Source organism: Cucurbitaria berberidis (genome assembly GCF_010015615.1).
Source record: "Cucurbitaria berberidis CBS 394.84 unplaced genomic scaffold K460scaffold_1, whole genome shotgun sequence".
In the NCBI taxonomy this organism is placed as follows: domain Eukaryota; kingdom Fungi; phylum Ascomycota; class Dothideomycetes; order Pleosporales; family Cucurbitariaceae; genus Cucurbitaria; species Cucurbitaria berberidis.
Genome location: NW_024468935.1, coordinates 2,741,790 through 2,759,945, shown reverse-complemented (window position 1 = coordinate 2,759,945; position 18,156 = coordinate 2,741,790). Strand labels below are relative to the sequence as shown.

Sequence of the window (18,156 nt, the reverse complement as noted above, 5' to 3'; positions counted from 1 at the left end):
ACCGGGTCTGACTTTCTGCGAACCATCTTCCTACCCACCCATCGAGGTACGTCCACTCCATCCTTCACTTGGTCTTATGATATCACTGCCATCCCCACCCGTCTTTCACCATCTCGCTTCCTCACTATCCCACCCACCATCTTCCCCACCATCATGTTTCCACTACTATGTTGCTCCTCTCCATTCTTGTTACTAGACTATTCCACCTAGTTTGGCGAGATCATCCAAACGTCTTCCATCACACTTCTCTCGCCATCGTCTCCAGGCCATCATGATTGGGAACAGTCTGAACTAACACCACACGCAGTCAACTACGATTACACGAACCTGAACAAGGAGTCTTCTCTGTTTTTTTACACTTTTGTGTTGTTCTCGTTGCGTTCGCAAGACGCCTCTATCAATTCACTCCACTCTCGCCGTATTCACCAAACGTTGGCTGGTCACAGCATCACCACTCTGCTTTTCGACTTGCCCGTAAGAACGCCCCACTATGGTAGCTCACCGACGCGGCCCTTGGTCGCAGCACGAGGACCAGTGGCTTGTCAACCTGGTTGCCCGCAATGGACCCCATAACTGGGTCCGTATCTCACAAGAGATCGGTTCACGGTCACCCAAGCAGTGTCGAGAACGCTATCACCAAAACTTGAAGCCCTCACTCAACCACGACCCCATTACCGCTGAAGAGGGCGAGCTGATCGAGAAGATGGTGGCCGAGATGGGCAAAAGGTGGGCTGAGATTGCACGGCGGCTCAAGGGACGCAGCGACAACGCCGTCAAGAACTGGTGGAACGGTGGCCAGAACCGACGGAAGCGCAATCCAGAGCGCCCTGACCAAAGACCCCGCGAGCACGAGCACATGCAGCATGCGCAAGAAGGTTACCACTACCCGCCTGTACATCACAGCCTACCCCTCCATGAGGAGCATCATATTCCCTCGTACCAGAACTCGCGCAGACCCTCACTCAACTCTTCTATGAACTCGCCTCATGCGCTCAAGCTTCCGCAACCACGGTTCGAATCATACCCTGGGTCCCGACCACAGCCGCTCGACATTTCAACTTTTGGACACCCCACCATGGCACGAGCGCGAGGGTACGAGACACCTATGCCTTCACCGTCTGGCTACTCCATCGTCTCTGCTGATGGTGCTCCTTCGTTGATTACCGACACTGGGTCCGAGTCGCGCTCACCTCGTGGCGCTGCATCGCCTCTCGACATCACTCTCGCACCACTGGTAGGCAACAGGGAGGAGCGTAAGAACTCGTGCACACGCTACCTACCTTCGACTGGCTTCGCACCTGAAGATGACGCACCCTACGATGCTTTCAGGCGACGCGGCTCGCTGCAGCTGCCTCCCCTGTACCGCAATGAAGCCCCGGCGCCTCATGCTGCACCATCATTCAGGGAGCCAAACTACGAGCGACCTGAGCGGCCACAACTCATCACTCAACCTACACCTCAACTCACACACCACCACTCTCTCCCTCAATCAGTGCCTTTCAGCGTACCGCAACAGTCACTTCCCTCGTTCCACTCGCTTGCCGAGCCAACGCTATCTGTCCCACACTCCGCAAGCGCAACGACTAGCCCACTGGCAAGGCACCTTCCGTCGCCATACGCGCGACCAACTGGCTCATATGAAACCAAGAGCGCACCAGTATCTCCCAGAGACAGGATGAACCTTAAAAACATCATGTAGATGTCAATCATGTTTCACGTTACCGGCATACCCTTTCTTGTTTATACATGCGCGTTTCACACTACATACTTCTATTAATGGTCCCTGTTCCATGATCGACTTGTCCGTTTGTCTCATCTCGTTTCAAAATCTCATACACATTACAGTCGTGCGTTTTAAAGGGAAGGATGAGTCAAGATACCCCCCATGGCGGTGAAAAGGCATCAAGACGGAAGGGTCGCCCCAGCGCATTGTTTCAATTTTCTTCGCAAAATCAGCTGCGTAATATCAGGCGTTCCTAGCGAGCGATATGTGGAAGTCCGATGGACTCCGGAGTTTCCTATCAGGCTTTCTGAAGCCCTACAGCGTACACAGCGAGTCGTCTTGCGTCTTCTCGCGAAATAATACCCCTCAGTGCGACACTGCTCGCATATTCAATAAGAATAAGATATGAAATCAACCAATACCAATCTCCAAACTAATCAGGACTGCGCTGTGCTTCGCTCCCTCAGTGCCTTTGACTGTCTCTCACCGCTCAAGTGACATATCACTTGCCTGGATTACACCATCACCCGCAGGTACCCACTACATCTCAACGGACATCGATCCCGTTATATCAGCCGATCAGACTAACTAGTGCACCCGTTTCAACCTCTGCATGTCCGCTAAGACTACACTCCCCATTGGGCGGGGGGCAATCATTCAGTCTCCAGATGAGTGCGTACGTACTCTCATTGATTGGCCCTCCCCCCTTTCAGATTCTCCCGTCAGTGGTGGAGAAAAGTGGCAGCACGCCAGCAGGCAAGAGCGAGAATCAATATGCTCAATGTCACTGTGTCACCTTTGCCTGCGCAGCGCTCTCTCTCACTGGTAGAACACACTGTATTGCCAGGTCACCTAAACCCTAACCCCCCTCAACTAAGCCCTGACTCTTGGGTACTCAGTCTGAACTGAATCTGCACGTCACTGTGAATGAATGGTTGAATGACTGGGAAAGGTGGAAATGACGACGTCCTCCCCCCTTTCCTGTCAACCATGGAATACCGTCACGCTGTCTCTGGGAAAGTGGGCACGACGCGGACTTGATTCCAGCAAGCAGGCAGAAACAGACGGCGCGCCCGTCCGTCCAGTTCCGTACCACACAACTACCACACAACAACGACTACAGTACCAGCTAGCCAGCCCAGCTAGTCAGCTAGCCACAGCGAAACAAAAAAAAACCCCCAACGACAGCGTTTGACCGTCTAGCGTGCACACGTCAATGACTACCACAACCGTTGATCTCGATCCCATTCCCCTCCCCCTCATCGCTGTTTCGTCCCGTCCCATCCTTTTTCGTCGGCGACTATGCCCCAAACCAGGCAAAAGAAGAACCGCAGCAGCCGTGCGGCACGGGCTACCCGTTTTTATCCTTCCCCCTTCTAAACCTAATCCGTGCATTTCAGTGTTCCTGTTTCTGTTTCGGCGCATGGCCTTGCCAAACTTGTTTTCTTGTCCTGTGCGTCGGGCTACATGCGGTAAGGAGGGGCAACTGCGAAGGAGCGTGGTTGCAGTCGAGTTGGGTAAAAAAAAAAGCGGGCTTGCCAAGTTTGGTACTTGGGCGGGATGTATTCGGCGCGCTGGTCGAGGGGTTGGCGAGCGACCGTTTCCCCTTCCGGTCTGGATCGTCGGTGAGAAAATATCAAATTGTGGGTTTTGGGCGAGTGGACGGTTTGTGATGGTTGCTGAGGGAGAGTACATTGTATCGTTTTCGTGCTTCTAGGCTGCTTTTGGAGGGGTTTTTTCCAAAGTTTGTTTATTAGTTTGATTCACCGGATTTGCTGGAGGGCGTGAAAGTTTGTTTTGGCTTGGTTGGAAAGCAAATCTTGGATGAGTGTTTATCGCAATTAGATCGTTCGGGCTTGGATCGGGGGGAAGTCTGACGATCTTCACTTTGCATCCTTGAACGCGTGCGTGGTACCCTGTCGCGATTGTGAGGTCCACGTGGAAGGGATGCGATTCAGTTGTAGCGGCCGCTGTGAATGCACAGCCTATGAGATTTGGCACGGAATAGCGCAATGGATGTTGATCACTTTGCTTGCCCCTGCCTCTCTATGTGGTTTCTAGAAACATGCGACTGTCGCACCTCCAGGCTGTCCATGTGGTCGATAGGGATGTATGTATCAGGCTTGTCAAGGTACCCATAGCATACATGCGGTGGATAAGGTTTGGTTCCCAATAGTTTGGATCCGTTCGTAGCTGTAACGCCTACTAGGACGTTGCCGGCCCCAGCGCAAAACGAGCGCATTGCAAGTCAACGGCGCACGAAACAATCGTTAGTCGCAGGTACCATGCAGACGTCTGGAAGCTGTCACTACCGCCTGTTTCCCATGCGTTGCGGAGGTCCGTTGCAACGCATGGAGACGCTGTTGGTGTTTCGTGGCTTCGATGATGTGCAGCGAATTTGCTTGATGTTTCCGGAGGGACCACTCCGTGTCAACGTCCTCCAAGCCAGGTTGCGTCTTCTCTCACGTGTGTATACGTCCTCATCTGATGCAGGCTTGCCCTTGTAGAGGTGGGTTGCTGTCGCATTGCATGCTGGTGCATGTTCTAATTTCGTCTTCCGAGTGGGCTGGCAGTTGGGAGACGGAGTTCGAGGTTTACAGTGTTGATCGCTTCTTCGACTTGGCTACATTAAGAGCCTCCCTCCCCTTCACCACTATTTGACAACGGCTGTCACGAAGGCCGGATAGTATACTTAGTATTACTATCATTGGAGATTCTATGGCTTTAGACGTTGATTGTATGTGTCGTACAAATAATTTTCCCTGCAGGGGGACGTATCAAGGCGTTCGGCGAGCTGCAAGTTGTAGAAGTCGCAGCGGTGATTCTTCCCAGTACTCAGCGGTCATGGACATCCGTACTGTAGGTGGCAGTTGGTAGGCTAATCTTCCCCTGCCACAAGCATCTATGTCCACTCCCAGATCATCGCAAGCATCATCCACGCCATAAATATGCTTCCTGGCCTGCGTCTTCTCCAGCATCGTCCACGCGCGGAACCTCGGAAGTCGAAGAATGTCGTACAAAGCCGGTGAGACAATGCCCAAGGATCCTTTCGCTAAGAAACCAGCTCCAGGTATCTGGGCGCGACACGGATTTACCCTAGCTATAATAATCATGATAAGTGTAGGGAGCCTCGTGCTCCAACGTCTTCTCACCAAAGCAACCCTCGTATATGCACTCCACCTGGATAAATGGCATGCATACAACCATCCCGCCCGACGACAGGGCATACCACAATTAAACGGCAAACTTTCGGCATATTGCCCCAAATACATGGCTGTCCTAATTGCACGCATGGTGTTTCTCGCCGCAGTTTAGGATGGCGATGGTCTTCATTGGCCAACTGGTATTATCCGGAAACGGATTGGTGGGAAAACTAGCGCCGCACGTGATGATCATTCTGCCGTCCCTTGCTGCTAACGCGACGATCGGACGGACGACATCATCCGTAGCCTCATCTCAACCATCATCAACTTGCATACGACCGGTTCGCCGTTGTTTACCAGTTTCTAAAGATACCCCTTCGCATTCGGATTTGGGCCTCCGCTGCACAGTTGCACGCGAGGTGTGACACGTTACGCGTTTCGATGGTTGGAACCGGGAATGTCGGGTAACAAGTTGTATGACCCGGACCAAGCCGCTGTCGATACGCGTTGGATACAGCCTTGGAGTGAAAACCTAAGGGTACGTGAATGATGCCCTAGTCTTGCGTTTGTGTCACATGATGTGTGCAACCCTATCCTCAGCCGGGTTATGCCCCCTTCCTGCAGCTTGAAGTGCCGTTACTATATCAGCCGAATCCCTGGAATATTCTTGGCCCAGGGTCTAACAGGTAACTAGGCTCAAAGAGATGTCGGGCTACGTGTGCCCATCAACTTTCAAACCGTGCCAGCTGTGTCCCTAAGACAAGCGTGCTTCAGCAATAAGCAGTATGAGCATCACGCCTTCCAAAAATGCTTTTCCAACCTCCTCGGCGTCGGCTTTAGGAGGTTTGAAATAGACGTCTATTGGGATCCACTTCAAACGGGATGGAGCCTATGCCCAGTACAACAGCCTACGAATGGTGATACAGTCTCCGTAGCCTCCAGCCCAACTGTCACAATATCCACAGAAACTACATCTGCAAGACTTCAAGAGTCTACTGCTGTGCCTCCTGGACAACTTGGGTTTGACCGACGTCAAGTTACCTCCGAGACAGCTTCGGCACCTGCGGAAGCGTCATCGACAGCCTCCTCACCTTCCGCGATAAACCCTACAGCTTCCCCGAGTGTAGCAGCGAGACCGACACTTATAACATTTCCAACTACCGACGGTCCACCGTTGACGCAGATTGGCAGCTACAACTGTACTTCATTGACGACACTGGAATTGCTTACGGCATTGCTAGGGGACTTCTTAGAGGATACGGCCACTACTACTGGTGCTGCCATCACTCTACTTACATTCAACTTACATGCAGCATCCTCCCTGACAGACCCAGATGGTCCAGCGCCTTTACTCTCGCAAGACCAGCTGCCAGAATCTGGAGCGTTCCTAAGCGATATCGTGAAGGGAAACCTGACCGGCGAGACATACACACCATCTCATTTGCGAGATCAACGTGCGAACTTGAATGAATCATGGTACCAAGTTAACTGGAACAACCGTCCCGCAGTAGGATACTACGATGTCACAACAAATGTTGATGGGCAACTGTTTACACAGAATGGGTGGCCAAGTGAGGCGTTTATGGAATTCCAAAAACTATACCGAGTTGTGACCAGCTTCGGCACTATCGATCCACAGATGCAGTACTATAACATTGGACCTGACATCGACTTCATTTTCCCGCCAGGAACAATAACCAATGTGGCCGAGACATCCATCGACTTTGCCGGACGGCTGTCATCGGGATGTTTGTTCGCCTCCTCAGAGAGCACCGTGACGTCAAAGACAAACTCATCATGGGCCATCTCCATTCCAGAATCGCTCGACATCAACGCGAACCCCGATCTGATGGCACCCATCCCGTCAATCACCAACCTTACCTCCTGCGGCTTGAGCCCGTTCCTAAACCAGTCCCTCGCCAATACAACGGCCGACAAGAATCCTTTGCCATATGCCGACTTCGTTCACTCGTCGCTGTGGTCCTTTGCTCCTGGTGAACCCTTGAATGCCACTTCCAAGAATCTCGGGACAACAGCTAATCGTTGTGTCATCATGACTATATCTCCCTATCCCGGTCGATGGCGCGTGACAGACTGTGTGGACCGCCATCGCGTCGCATGCCAAGATCCCTCACAACCATACAACTGGCAAATATCCTCAAGCGACTCCAACTATGAGGGCGCCGCCTCCGCCTGCCGCACCCCGTACCAATTCAGCATCCCGCACACCGCGCTGGAAAATGCACATCTCCTCGCGGCGCTCCAATCCCATCGCCAAACAGCTCCTAATGACGATGCAATCTACATTGACCTCAACCAACTAAGCACCCCTGATTGCTGGGTCATTGGTCTGAACGGCACTTGTCCGTACTTATCCAGAATGGATATAAATCCGACGCGTGTCGTGGTTGTGCCGACTATAGCGGCGGTTATTATCTTCGTGCTAGCGGCGCTGACTTTTTTTGTCAAGTGTGCGGCGAACCGGAGGGAGGATAAGAGGGGGAGGAAGAGAAGGCTGGTGGGTGGGTGGGAGTACGAGGGTGTGCCAAGTTGATGAACTGAGGACTTGGGGAGAGGTTGGGATGTAGAATATAGGATGTTGTAAGATTAGGAGTTGTGTACTGGGGGTTGAAAAATACGTAACGCTATTGCTGCTAATTTATTTAGACTATATATATATATATATACGCTTAATTCCTTCATAGTAGATTAATCTTATTATATTTGGTGCATTCTTGCGAAGAATTCGGATGGTCTTTTCTTAACAGAGATCGTAATGCGGCTCTGTGCCCTGATCGATGATTATATGTTTAGACATGTAGGGTTATTTAGCATTGCATGTATACACACGGACACAAGAGTAGTATAGATGATTTTTTTCCATGACAGAGTTGCGCTTGAGCCAGCCATACTCCTTATTACAGCTACCTCAAGACGCAAGTGCAGATTGAAGACAGCACCAGAGTTGATACCTTCCTATCTAACCATGACTGAAGGATGATTGGGCAGCAACGTTCATCTTTCCACTTCTGTGGAAACTACCCTTTACCCTAGACCTACTTCTTTTGCCTGGATCTATATGTGAGCGTGATTCTGTCCCATTCGGCGTTCGTATCAATCTCCCCAGCCTCCTGCATCCGCGCAAGCTCCACCAACCGGGAAATGTTCTCGCTCTTCTCCAAGATATCTGTTCCCCTCGTGGCTTCTTCCCACTCTTTTACTTTGACACTTGTGGGATCCATCCGACATCGCTCTATGAGAACGTGTGACTTCTCCCACTGCGCCAGGTAGTACTCTAGCCTCTTGATCTCGGCATCTCGTTCCGCCATTCCAAGGTAGTACTGCTCTGTAGAACTCAGCTGCGCGCGCGTCTTTGTTTGGGACCCTGTTTCCTCCGTTGGAACTCGCGCCTGAATTACCTTCTTGCTCTTCGCTTTCGCGCCTTGACTTGCGGCTCTCATCTTAGCTTGCCACTTTCTTAGCGCAATCACGTTAAGGTATGGGACGCCAGTCGGCCAATCCTTGCGGGGATACTTCGCACAGAGAATATACCGCAGCTTTCCCCTCGACCCCTTGACGGCTTCATCCCAGTCTGCAATCGTGACGGACGTAGGATCCGCAGTGTGTTTCTTGTTCAATTCCACTAGTTCTGTACCTAGCTTCCTAGCTTGCTTCTTCCAAGCTCGGACTTTGCGCCTCGTCTTCATTACTTGCTTGTAGAATTTGTTCTTCTTCTGAAAGGCTGCCAGAATTCGATTTCGTAGAAGCCGCGTTTTCAATTCCCGCAGTATTTCTGGCCATCGTGCGCTGATGCTGCGGAACTGCAATTGCTGGCGGAGCAGACGCACAGCGCGATTCTCGGGCGTCCAGTGCTCGGATCGGCACCCCTGATATACGTTAGCTAACTCTTGCGAGGGATTGCATGCGGGTGGACTCACCATGATTGAGATTGTTTCAATGAAAACTCGTGTGCTAATCAATGCGCACCGTGCGTGATATGCAAGGCTTGCCACGGACTTTGTTTCGCCCGAATAACAAAGCTGAAGTGGGGTCAGTTGAGATGTTCTTGTGAGTTGAGACTCGTTCTGTTCGGATGGTGAGTCGAGGGAGATGTAGTTCGAAAGAAACTCGCAATATTACATTGCGTGGGGTTTATACTTTGAAGAGTGAAAGCCAGGGTCCACAGCATTTCCGACGAGGTCCAGCCGGATTTGGGAGTTATTGCTGAGAGTGAAAGCAAAGCTCGCAACTAAGTCATCAAGCCAAATCACCATACTTGGAAGGCTTCGAAGAACCCTACATTGCGTAGTGAGACGAATAGACGTTTTATATTCTTTGGGCTATATTGCATGCATGGCTTTCGAAATGTGATTGCAGGAATAGCAAAAACTTGATCGCATGGGCTGAGTTCTAGCAAATGATCGCATGAGCAGCTAAAAGCGCAAATCATGAATTCATGTCCAGACATCCTAGTTCCCACTTATTGCCATGTACTACTCACGCTCGCACTTGCCTGGCAAGCCGGCGCCGCATAGGCCCGATTCGGGTCACTCTCCCACGTGATTGTGCCAGAGCTCGATACCTTCACGAACTTGTACTGTACGGCTTGCCCTGCTGCTAGAGGCAACGTTATCGTCCAAACTGGATTGCTAGACGTGTATGACGCAGCTGAGAGCGTGGGCGCGTTGGAAGGGTTCCAGTTCCCCAGTTGTGCGGTGTTGCCGGCAATTTTGATTGTGTCTCCAACGACTGTCGCAATACGATGAGTGAACGAGACAGAAACTGCCGTTGGGCACGCCGTTCCGGTAGGTCGGATAGTGCCTGTGGTTCGGAGAGTCGTAGGCGTAGGCGTCGTAGGCAGTGTACCTGAGGATGCGACGAGAACAACAGGGTCGCCGTTTGTTACGCTGACGCAAAGGTTGCCGCTGCCATCAGCAGTGACTGTAGCACCGTTGCCATAGACATTAGTCCATCGCCCGTTCGCCTTCTGACTGTTGAAGCAATGTTGCGCATTCGAACCGCTTCCAGCATTTGTGGTGAGAACGACAAGGTTGCCATTGGCTCGGCTCCATGCGTACGCGTTGCTTGCTACGTACAAATGCGTATGGTCATTTCCAGCCAGTCCACCTGCCGCCTTTCTCGCAGCTGTCAACTTCTTGATGGCCTGGTACATGTCTGCATTCGTATTGAAGCTACTTCGCCAAAGGTCTTCGCGGTTGGCAGGATCAGCTCCTCCAGCGTAGCCTTGCTCAGTTCCGTAGTATAGAATGGGGATACCTCTCGACAGTATGACGTAGGCTAGAGCGTTCTTCAGAAGGGTTTGGTCGTTCTTTTGGTTCAGCCACCGTGGGTTGTCGTGATTGTCAAGGAAAGTGCCTAGGGCTGCTGGATCCGGAAACGTATCCTTGACGGTGTTCATCATATCTACCAATGCCTGGGCTGATCCTTTCTGCTGGTAAAAGTTATTCATCGGGTAGTATGTCGCATAGTCTAGTAACCCAGGCATGAGTTTCGCATAATCTGCGAGATAGGTTGGATTTCCATCAAACACTTCTCCGATACTATAGACGCCGGCCGCGGATGAGAAACCAGGCCAGAAGTCTTTCTCGACATGTTTGACGGTGTCGATTCGTACACCATCGAATGCATATTCGGTTACGAGCCATTTGATCCAAGTGTTAAATAGGGAGCGGATCTCAGAAGATTGGGTGTTGACATCTGGGAGATTGGCGATGCGGCATGATTCGACGGAAGCCTGATTGTTGTAGTTGATATCACATGCTGCGTGGTAGGAGGAGGCTTGGTTTAGGGGCGCGGGACGATTGTCGGCAATCGCGGCTTGGCCCATGTGATTTGCGACGACATCGACCATGACATATATGCCCTACGATTGGTAAGCAGATGAAATGGCGGAGGGACGATTAGAATAGATACCTTTGCATGAGCGGCGGCTACGAGACTCTTCAAATCGGCTGCAGTACCGTAGTTTGAGTTGACCGCGTAGAGATCTTGCGCCCAGTAGCCATGGTAGCCACCAGCACTGTCTGTCCATCCTGTCAACAACAGAGTCCTATACCATCGGTATAATCAAAGGGTTCTATACGTACTGGCAACAACAGGCGTGATCCAGACTGCATCGAACCCCAAACCTTTGATGTAGTCAAGCTTGGACTCAAGGCCCTTGAACGTGCCACCACAGTAGTTTCCCAAGTTTCCGCAAGAGCCACCGCCATTATCGCTATTGCTGCGCGCAATGCGGTCGGTGAGGACGAAGTAGATGCTGCGAGACTTCCAAGCGTTGGTGTCTGCTGCTGTGATGAGGCTGGCGAAATGAAAGAAGACGGCGAGGATGACGTTGATGAACAACATCATTAGCGAGACAGATGTCCAGGCAACCCAAGACGTTTGAAGCTGGCACCTTCTTGATGTGGATATTTAGATGAGATGCATCCGGCACTTTATAGAACTGCCGCGCTCAAGGCTGCCAACACTACCGCAAGTAAGATTTGAATGACACTCAGGACCTCGATACGTTTGGAGAATGGCTTCTCGTTACCTCAGCTCTCCCGGTCTTGATCGACGACGCCCAAGGTTCGCGAAGGTGGTCAGAAGTTCGTTCGATGCACCTCACCCACCATCACGGTCCGACATGTGACAAGTCAAATAGAAACGTATTGTTTGGTATCCAAGAGGGCGATCTGTCGGACCGAGTAGACAGCCCTAAATTGTATCTCGTGGACGATGAAACAAATATGCGGGGTTCAGAGATCGGTTGTGGGCCTGGAAGAGGAAGCTGCGAAATGAAGGACCACACTATGTGGCGATGCTCACCATCCCGCTTTTAGTTTCATTTCCGAGGGTCGACTGGAGTTTCAGGGGAAAAGAGTGATGTCGCATGATGACATACCCGGCATTTGCGCGCTAGGCAAGGTTTTGTGCCGGGCCCGGGTCTTAAATTTAGCGGAGCCCCGCAATCCGGAACTTTGCCTCGTGGGCATTAATCTAGGGGGCGGCCCGTTCAACGTTTTTCGCTCCTCGTGACTACATTTTCACGTTTGCCAGGACGTTTTGCATGACGAGCGCTTTTCGTTTCCGACATTGATCCAATGATACGCCAAAGGCCTTGCAACCCTTCCCAGATGGCGTACGTCCGAACGCTAAGCATAAACATAAAACAAGGATGACCTAGGTGTGTGAGTGTCTACTGGTAGTTGGCCTCCTAAGCGAAATGATTGATCACGGAGCTGGATGATCAAGATCGTACCAGGTCCCGAAGAGTGTGGGGCCCCACGATCTAAAGTATGCCAAACGCCGGATATGGATCAAGGTGCGATCCGGAGATTATCTCGAAGTTCTTGTGACTATATTACCACCACATATCAAGCTTCGTTCCGACAACCTGCCAATAACATGCGCCTCGAGATAGAACCCGAAAATGGTCCTGGAAGATGGAACAAAATGGCTTCTGGAATCCACTGAGAAGCTGGCCGGAGTGAACTGCGTATATAATCCGGCCAGGAGAGTATCCCACGAGATACCCATAGCTACCGACTACGGGAACTTCATTTACTTCAACCTGTACGACTTTGACAGCTGTGTTCTGTCCAAATCATTGCGGAACTTCAGTCATCATGCGTGCATCCTTGGTCCAACTTCTCGCCGTCGCGGTCGGCGTTCAGGCCCATGGCTATCTCTCCTCTCCCATGAGCCGAACCGGACTCAATGCCCAGTCCAAGGCCGACACATGTCCCGAATGCACAATCCTCGAACCGGTAACCGCATGGCCCGACCTCGACTCTGCGAAAGTAGGTCGCAGCGGCCCCTGCGGCTACAACGCTCGCGTATCTGTCGACTACAACCAGCCCGGCCCCCGTTGGGGTTCCGAACCCGTCATTACCTATACAGGTGGTTCCACCGTCGACGTACAATGGTGTGTCGACGCCAACGGTGACCACGGCGGCATGTTCACTTACCGAATCTGCCAGGATCAAGCTCTCGTAGACAAGCTCTTGACACCGGGATATTTGCCCACCGAGGCGGAGAAGCAGGCTGCTGAAGACTGCTTCAGGGCGGGAGAGCTGAAGTGTACCGATGTCGCTGGTCAGACCTGTGGATACAATCCGGACTGCCAACAGGGCCAGCCGTGCTGGAGGAATGATTGGTTCACCTGCAAGGGGTTCAACGACGGCCCCAGATGCAAAGGTGTCGACAACGCGGCACTGAACTCTTGCTTTACGAGTATTGCGGGTGGATACACCGTGAGCTCAAAGATCAAGATTCCAAACTATACAAGCAACCACACCTTGCTGTCGTTCAAGTGGAACTCCTTTCAGACACCGCAAATCTATTTGACGTGTGCGGATATCAAGATCACGGGCTCAGGTGGCTCCACTCCACCGGCTTCGAGTAAGGCTCCAACATCATCGACGAGGCCCACGTCAACTGCCGTGCCTAACGGATGTGCAACCCCTGTTCCAACCGTCGCGGTGACGTTCAATTCAAAGACCACAACCTCGCTCGGTCAGACAGTGAAGATTGTCGGCTCGATCTCACAGCTGGGCAATTGGAATACAGCTTCTGCTCCAGCGCTTTCTGCATCTAAGTATACCGCTGCAAATCCCCTCTGGACGGCAAATATCAATCTGCCGGCGGGTACAAGCTTTGAGTACAAGTTCATAAAGGTCGATAGCAATGGTGCTGCTACGTATGAATCTGGTGCTAACCGAGTGTACACCGTGCCGAAGGGTTGCGCGACCGGGGCTACAGTGGATACGCAGTGGAAGTAGAAGTCTACCAGAGAGAAGTTGGTTAGCTGCCCAGTTTACTTCTCTGTAGTATAGCAACGTTTCGGCCGAATTCATTCTTTGCTCCTACGTCTCTAGGCATATGATTTGGAACTGAACTGAGCCTCCATAATGGTGTCGGTGGTGGCTCTTAATAGAACCAGCCAACAACACGTGGGATAATTGTCTCGTTCCTCAGGTGCGGATATTTCGGTATCGTCTTAGGGGCTTCCACTATCTCGTCACGGATACTGTCTCAATGTTTTGGTGGAGGTGGAAATACCAAGCAACGATAGAACTCGTGCACACGAATGAAATCGTTAACGGTAACCGCAACAATAGTGATCTCGCAAACGGGACATGTAAACCAGACTATATGAGCTTCCGAAAGGCTCTGCTACTTTTCAGGAACTCCAGTATTGCCGGCTTCTTTTCCCTGTCCCCCAGGTTTTCATCGCTATAGCCAATCAAAACGAAGTAACGCAAGCATGGACGACCACATCGGGAATTACCACTTTAGCCGACGTATTACCACTGGCTGACAACTATCCTTACCCAGATTGGAACTCATCAAGCTAAATTGAAACGCGTAGTTGGCATGCAAAGCTTCGGTAGAAGAATCCTCTGGCCGCGTGGCGCAATGCGACTTCTTCTCAAAAGCTGTCTGATTCTCGACCATATTTTCTTGGCCATCTTCGACGTCTGTCTCAACTTCTAGCGAATTCCTATTACAAGTACTCGCTTTGATCGTCAACGTCCAGATTATCACGATGCGCACCTTCTTGGTAGCTCTAATACTCGCCGTCGCGGTATCTGCCACACCGTACCCGTGGGCCCAACCCCAAGCCAGTCTTGTTCCTGTCCATAGCGGAAAGCCCGGGAAGCATCACAACGCGACTAAGAAAGGCAATCGGACAAGGAAGAACCCTCACAAGGAGCCGACACCGACATTCAAGCTCGGTTGCGATTGTGCGAGGCCGATCGTGCCGATGGATTTGCTAAACGAGAATGAGGTAAGCCGATTTCAAAGAGCACATGGTGGCTTTATCGAATATAAGGAGTTGGCAAAACGGAAGACGCAATAAAATGCTTCGAGGCCTAAATATGGTCTCTTTAAACAGTCTCATTTTCCAGCGCGCGTCATCTAGGCATATTGTTAGGTCTTAATGCTAACCGAGTGCGTAGAAATGCTTGATGAACCACGCGGCTGCAATGGGCTGCTATCTTGGTTCGAAGGGTGGGTGTGCTTCGCCTGCACCTGCTGTAAGTTTATCTAAGAGTTGACTTCGCCATGATAACGCTGACGACGTTAGTGTGGGCTTGAGATTCTATAAGCAAACCCTTCATGCACTGCCTGCAGTGAAATGAGTTTAGGCAGTTTGAAGCATTCAATCCATTGTCTCTGGGAAGCTCTGATAGCCGTGAAGCTCCGACTTCTCTGGAACGCAATTGTTGCTACTTGTATATATTGGTGTCGCGAAAATATGCCACTATTGCTAGCATGGCGCTTTAGTCCATGTGCATCGATGCACCAAAGCCCAACCATGAAGAAATCAAAAGGATCGCACATAATCATACGGATTATTGCGAGAATATTGCTATCTCATGTATACTGCTTCATTCACTGCAACCTTGCCAGTATGTGATCAGATTTAGCAAGGAAATGCTCCGGACTTTTGCAGTCAATGGTATCGGCAACCATCTTCTCGAAGTTTGTACTACCATATTGCATGAGACTTCTGCTAGGCCATAAGTCCGGAAACGACGCTTCCAAAAAAATCCCAAATATCTCAATCATGTCCAAGCACCTCCTGTCGTTCACCCTACTCCCGTTGTTGAGCTCGATCGGAAGTGTCGGTGTCGGCTAATCACCTAACCGACCCTTCTCTTTTTTGCCATTTCCTTGTCGACAGCTTCTAGCAGTCCATGCTTCTTGTCTTTCAAGCTCTGGCGGACTCTATTCTGATCTTTCTTCATCGCTTCAGCGTATCTCGGTGGGAACTCCTTATCCGGACATCCGCTATCAGATAGCTCTATAAGCGACTTGATACCCGCTTCTTTTAGAAGCATAGGTATCTCGCTGATCAAGGCCGTATAACGCGAATTTTCTCGACACCACTGGATAAGCGCAGTAACTGGACCAGCGTCACATCCAGTCGGGAGGTCTACTAGACCGTGAGCGAGTGCGAGGATAGGGTAGTCAATCTTCTCCCAAATATCGTACGTCCAGCCCTCAGACGTGTAGTTCGTGACTTTCTCGTTGTCTGGCTCTGGTATCGTTACCGTATCTCCATCCTCATCCGTCTCTCTCTTGATCAAAACCCTTCTCTTAGCCACATTAATCGCAGATGAAACGACACTGTTCTTCAAAGCCACCTCGCCCAGGAGTCCTCGTGTCATATTTATCATGTCCCGTACCAAGCTCGGTAACATTCCCGCCCGCACAAGTCGATCGGCGGCATGCCCCCAATTGTAATGCTGGGGGAAATAGCACAGCAGCTCTTTGATCGTGAACTCGGTGTCCACAAGCATTGTGATGTCTACGTTCATTGGAGTTGCCACGCTCTTGAATGGGCAAAACAGATTGTTTTTCCGAATTTCACGGCCGTCTTGATTATGGAGTACTGGATTCGGCTTCTCATTCGGCGTTTCTGGGTTGGAACGGGCCGCAAGCATCATTAGCTCTGGAATGGGAGACTTCAGTTTCCGATTTGATCGATAAGCACCCATTCCCCACCATTGCTTCGTAGACGAGGGCACGAAGTCTGAGTTGGGTTGCTCCTCTTTGCCTTCCAGCCATCGCCACGCATCCGCAAGGTCGAAGATTTGATTTGGGCAATCGCGCGACTCTCGCCATGGATATGTGATAATGGCAGAGGTAGGAGATGCGTTCTGTGACGTTGTACCGCTGTAAATACCATGCGACACGGCTGCGCAAGGAGGAGGAGAAATCTGAGCCCAAGGCAGCACCCAGTCCACACCCTCCCAGTTATATATATCCACATCCGAACCGTCGCTGAAGACCATCATTTCCGGAAGATGTGCGGTCTCTGGATGCACTGCACCGCCGGGAACATACTTGTATAGCCCATTTTGATGCAGCTCTTCGGAAGTAAGCGGCATTGGACCCACTGGTGTCAGCTTAAACGCCTGTCGATACGGATCGAAAGCGATAGGAAGTAGGCCGGACCAAGACACGTGCTTCCAGCCCACCGGAAGCACCAAATTTGGTACTTGGGAGAGGTCTGGTAGCTCGTCTTTGAAAGGGACGAGGTGCTCATGGAAGACCAGGCGGGGATCGGGAGTTGGGAACGGGTATGAGGGGTGGGTGCTCCCACCCGGAGGATATTGAAGCTGCCAGTCGAGAGAATGGACAGCAGGGAGACCTGAGAATGGAATGGGGTCTGCTTTGAAAGGTACGACGCTGAACTCGGGCGGAGCGGGAGCTTGTGCCACAGGAGCGGGCTTCGCATTTTTCCGAGCAGGTGGAGCTGCAATCGGAATAGTATCTGTATTGGAAGAGTGGGCATTAGCTCATGTAGGAAAAGGGTCGTTGAGCTTGTGTTACCTTGTGCTTTGGCTTTGGAGGTGATTCTGCTGCTCCGACGTAGAGCTGTAGGACTCTTGGTTGCGTCGAGCTCAAGAGCGAGATGTGCGTCGCTCTCTATGACTTCTTGAGCTGTTCCAGCCTCAGGCTGGCAGCGCCGCTCGTGGATGGTAATCTTGGTGGATGTCTGCTGCCGTCCTTGCACTATTGAAAGCGTACTAGAGGCACCGTTGCTGAAGGCTGATGATAGCTGTGGTGACAATGGCTCACAAGCCGGCTTCTGTAGGCCATGTGCCTCAGAGCACGTAATTTGGGCAGGCGCATAGCTTTGCTTCCCTAATTCATGATGGCTTGCCGGGGCGGGAAGCGTATCACAAGTATTGTTGCCAAATGTCGGTGTGTCCGGAGACAGCAAACCGTGCCAGCTTTTCAACGATCGTGATGGCGTAGGCGTATGAGGTTCTGGCACACCACGCGAAAATGGATTGGCAAGATCTAGGTCCGGCTCTCGTTGGCTTTGGGGCGAGTTTTCATTGCCTGATGCCAGATAGTCAGTCTAAGCAACCTCCGCCTCGAGATTTTAATTGACTTACTGAAGTTGAGGTATTGCTCCGTCCCTGGAGGTGGCGTATGGTACGTATTCCCCATGTTGTCGTTAATCTCCACGTTTGTGGCTCCCGATGAAAAAATGGTAGCTGTAGAGTCGTTGGAAGACTTAGGCATTGTGTTTTAGTTTGCAAGTACTGCAACTGGCTAATATTTAATGAGAATCGCTCTCATAATGATGATGAGTGTGAGCAGGAGATACTTAAGAACATTGTTAAAGCACCTGTCCTGCGATTTCAATCTCGCCTTCACCCTCACCTCAACGTCGCACAAGCGCTGCGCTGATCAGGTCACGGTGACTAAGTATGTAAGCATTAGGTAAATGTAAGAAAAGGTGGCATTTATTCTGTTAGT

General features: G+C 51.3%; 7 protein-coding genes across 7 annotated transcripts; 4 read left to right on the top strand and 3 right to left on the bottom strand.

Annotated features, from left to right (window-relative positions):
- Positions 1-490: 490 nt before the first annotated feature.
- On the top strand, positions 491-1,699 carry K460DRAFT_274596 (trichome differentiation protein GL1; the record flags this gene model as incomplete). Its single annotated transcript, XM_040927970.1, has 1 exon — positions 491-1,699. One exon carries the CDS (start codon positions 491-493, stop codon positions 1,697-1,699), a length of 1,209 nt encoding a protein of 402 aa, XP_040793174.1.
- A 1,011-nt stretch (positions 1,700-2,710) lies between these two features.
- K460DRAFT_18309 (uncharacterized protein) lies at positions 2,711-3,713 on the bottom strand. The gene has a single exon (XM_040927072.1). It carries the CDS (start codon positions 3,416-3,418, stop codon positions 2,870-2,872), a length of 549 nt encoding a protein of 182 aa, XP_040793173.1. The 5' UTR covers positions 3,419-3,713; the 3' UTR covers positions 2,711-2,869.
- Positions 3,714-5,172: 1,459 nt separating this feature from the next.
- Positions 5,173-7,597, top strand: K460DRAFT_301841 (uncharacterized protein). Its single transcript, XM_040929885.1, has 2 exons — positions 5,173-5,404; positions 5,561-7,597. The coding sequence occupies exons 1-2, from the start codon at positions 5,324-5,326 to the stop codon at positions 7,418-7,420; spliced, it is 1,941 nt and encodes a 646-aa protein (XP_040793172.1). The 5' UTR covers positions 5,173-5,323; the 3' UTR covers positions 7,421-7,597.
- Positions 7,598-9,346: 1,749 nt separating this feature from the next.
- Positions 9,347-11,235, bottom strand: K460DRAFT_372816 (carbohydrate-binding module family 20 protein; the record flags this gene model as incomplete). The annotated part of the gene is made up of 3 exons (XM_040934536.1): positions 9,347-10,750; positions 10,801-10,910; positions 10,974-11,235. 3 exons carry the CDS (start codon positions 11,233-11,235, stop codon positions 9,347-9,349), a joined length of 1,776 nt encoding a protein of 591 aa, XP_040793171.1.
- A 1,143-nt stretch (positions 11,236-12,378) lies between these two features.
- K460DRAFT_361362 (carbohydrate-binding module family 20 protein) lies at positions 12,379-13,720 on the top strand. The gene has a single exon (XM_040932441.1). The coding sequence runs from the start codon at positions 12,498-12,500 to the stop codon at positions 13,650-13,652; it is 1,155 nt and encodes a 384-aa protein (XP_040793170.1). The 5' UTR covers positions 12,379-12,497; the 3' UTR covers positions 13,653-13,720.
- Positions 13,721-14,266: 546 nt separating this feature from the next.
- On the top strand, positions 14,267-15,096 carry K460DRAFT_18255 (uncharacterized protein). Its single transcript, XM_040927067.1, has 3 exons — positions 14,267-14,662; positions 14,835-14,912; positions 14,963-15,096. Exons 1-3 carry the CDS (start codon positions 14,420-14,422, stop codon positions 14,981-14,983), a joined length of 342 nt encoding a protein of 113 aa, XP_040793169.1. The 5' UTR covers positions 14,267-14,419; the 3' UTR covers positions 14,984-15,096.
- A 29-nt stretch (positions 15,097-15,125) lies between these two features.
- Positions 15,126-17,919, bottom strand: K460DRAFT_423099 (uncharacterized protein; the record flags this gene model as incomplete). The annotated part of the gene is made up of 4 exons (XM_040938195.1): positions 15,126-17,140; positions 17,218-17,338; positions 17,492-17,658; positions 17,790-17,919. 4 exons carry the CDS (start codon positions 17,917-17,919, stop codon positions 15,522-15,524), a joined length of 2,037 nt encoding a protein of 678 aa, XP_040793168.1. The 3' UTR covers positions 15,126-15,521.
- Positions 17,920-18,156: the final 237 nt, after the last annotated feature.

Excerpts from the sequence above, each read along its gene's own strand:
- K460DRAFT_18309 (XM_040927072.1), bottom strand. The coding sequence starts at position 3,418 with ATGTACTCTCCCTCAGCAACCATCACAAACCGTCCACTCGCCCAAAAC.
- K460DRAFT_301841 (XM_040929885.1), top strand. The coding sequence starts at position 5,324 with ATGTCGGGTAACAAGTTGTATGACCCGGACCAAGCCGCTGTCGATACG. Across the intron at positions 5,405-5,560 it reads CTTGGAGTGAAAACCTAAGG|GCTCAAAGAGATGTCGGGCT; the intron begins GTACGTGAATGA and ends ACAGGTAACTAG.
- K460DRAFT_361362 (XM_040932441.1), top strand. The coding sequence starts at position 12,498 with ATGCGTGCATCCTTGGTCCAACTTCTCGCCGTCGCGGTCGGCGTTCAG.
- K460DRAFT_18255 (XM_040927067.1), top strand. The coding sequence starts at position 14,420 with ATGCGCACCTTCTTGGTAGCTCTAATACTCGCCGTCGCGGTATCTGCC. Across the intron at positions 14,663-14,834 it reads ATTTGCTAAACGAGAATGAG|AAATGCTTGATGAACCACGC; the intron begins GTAAGCCGATTT and ends CCGAGTGCGTAG. Across the intron at positions 14,913-14,962 it reads GTGCTTCGCCTGCACCTGCT|TGTGGGCTTGAGATTCTATA; the intron begins GTAAGTTTATCT and ends TGACGACGTTAG.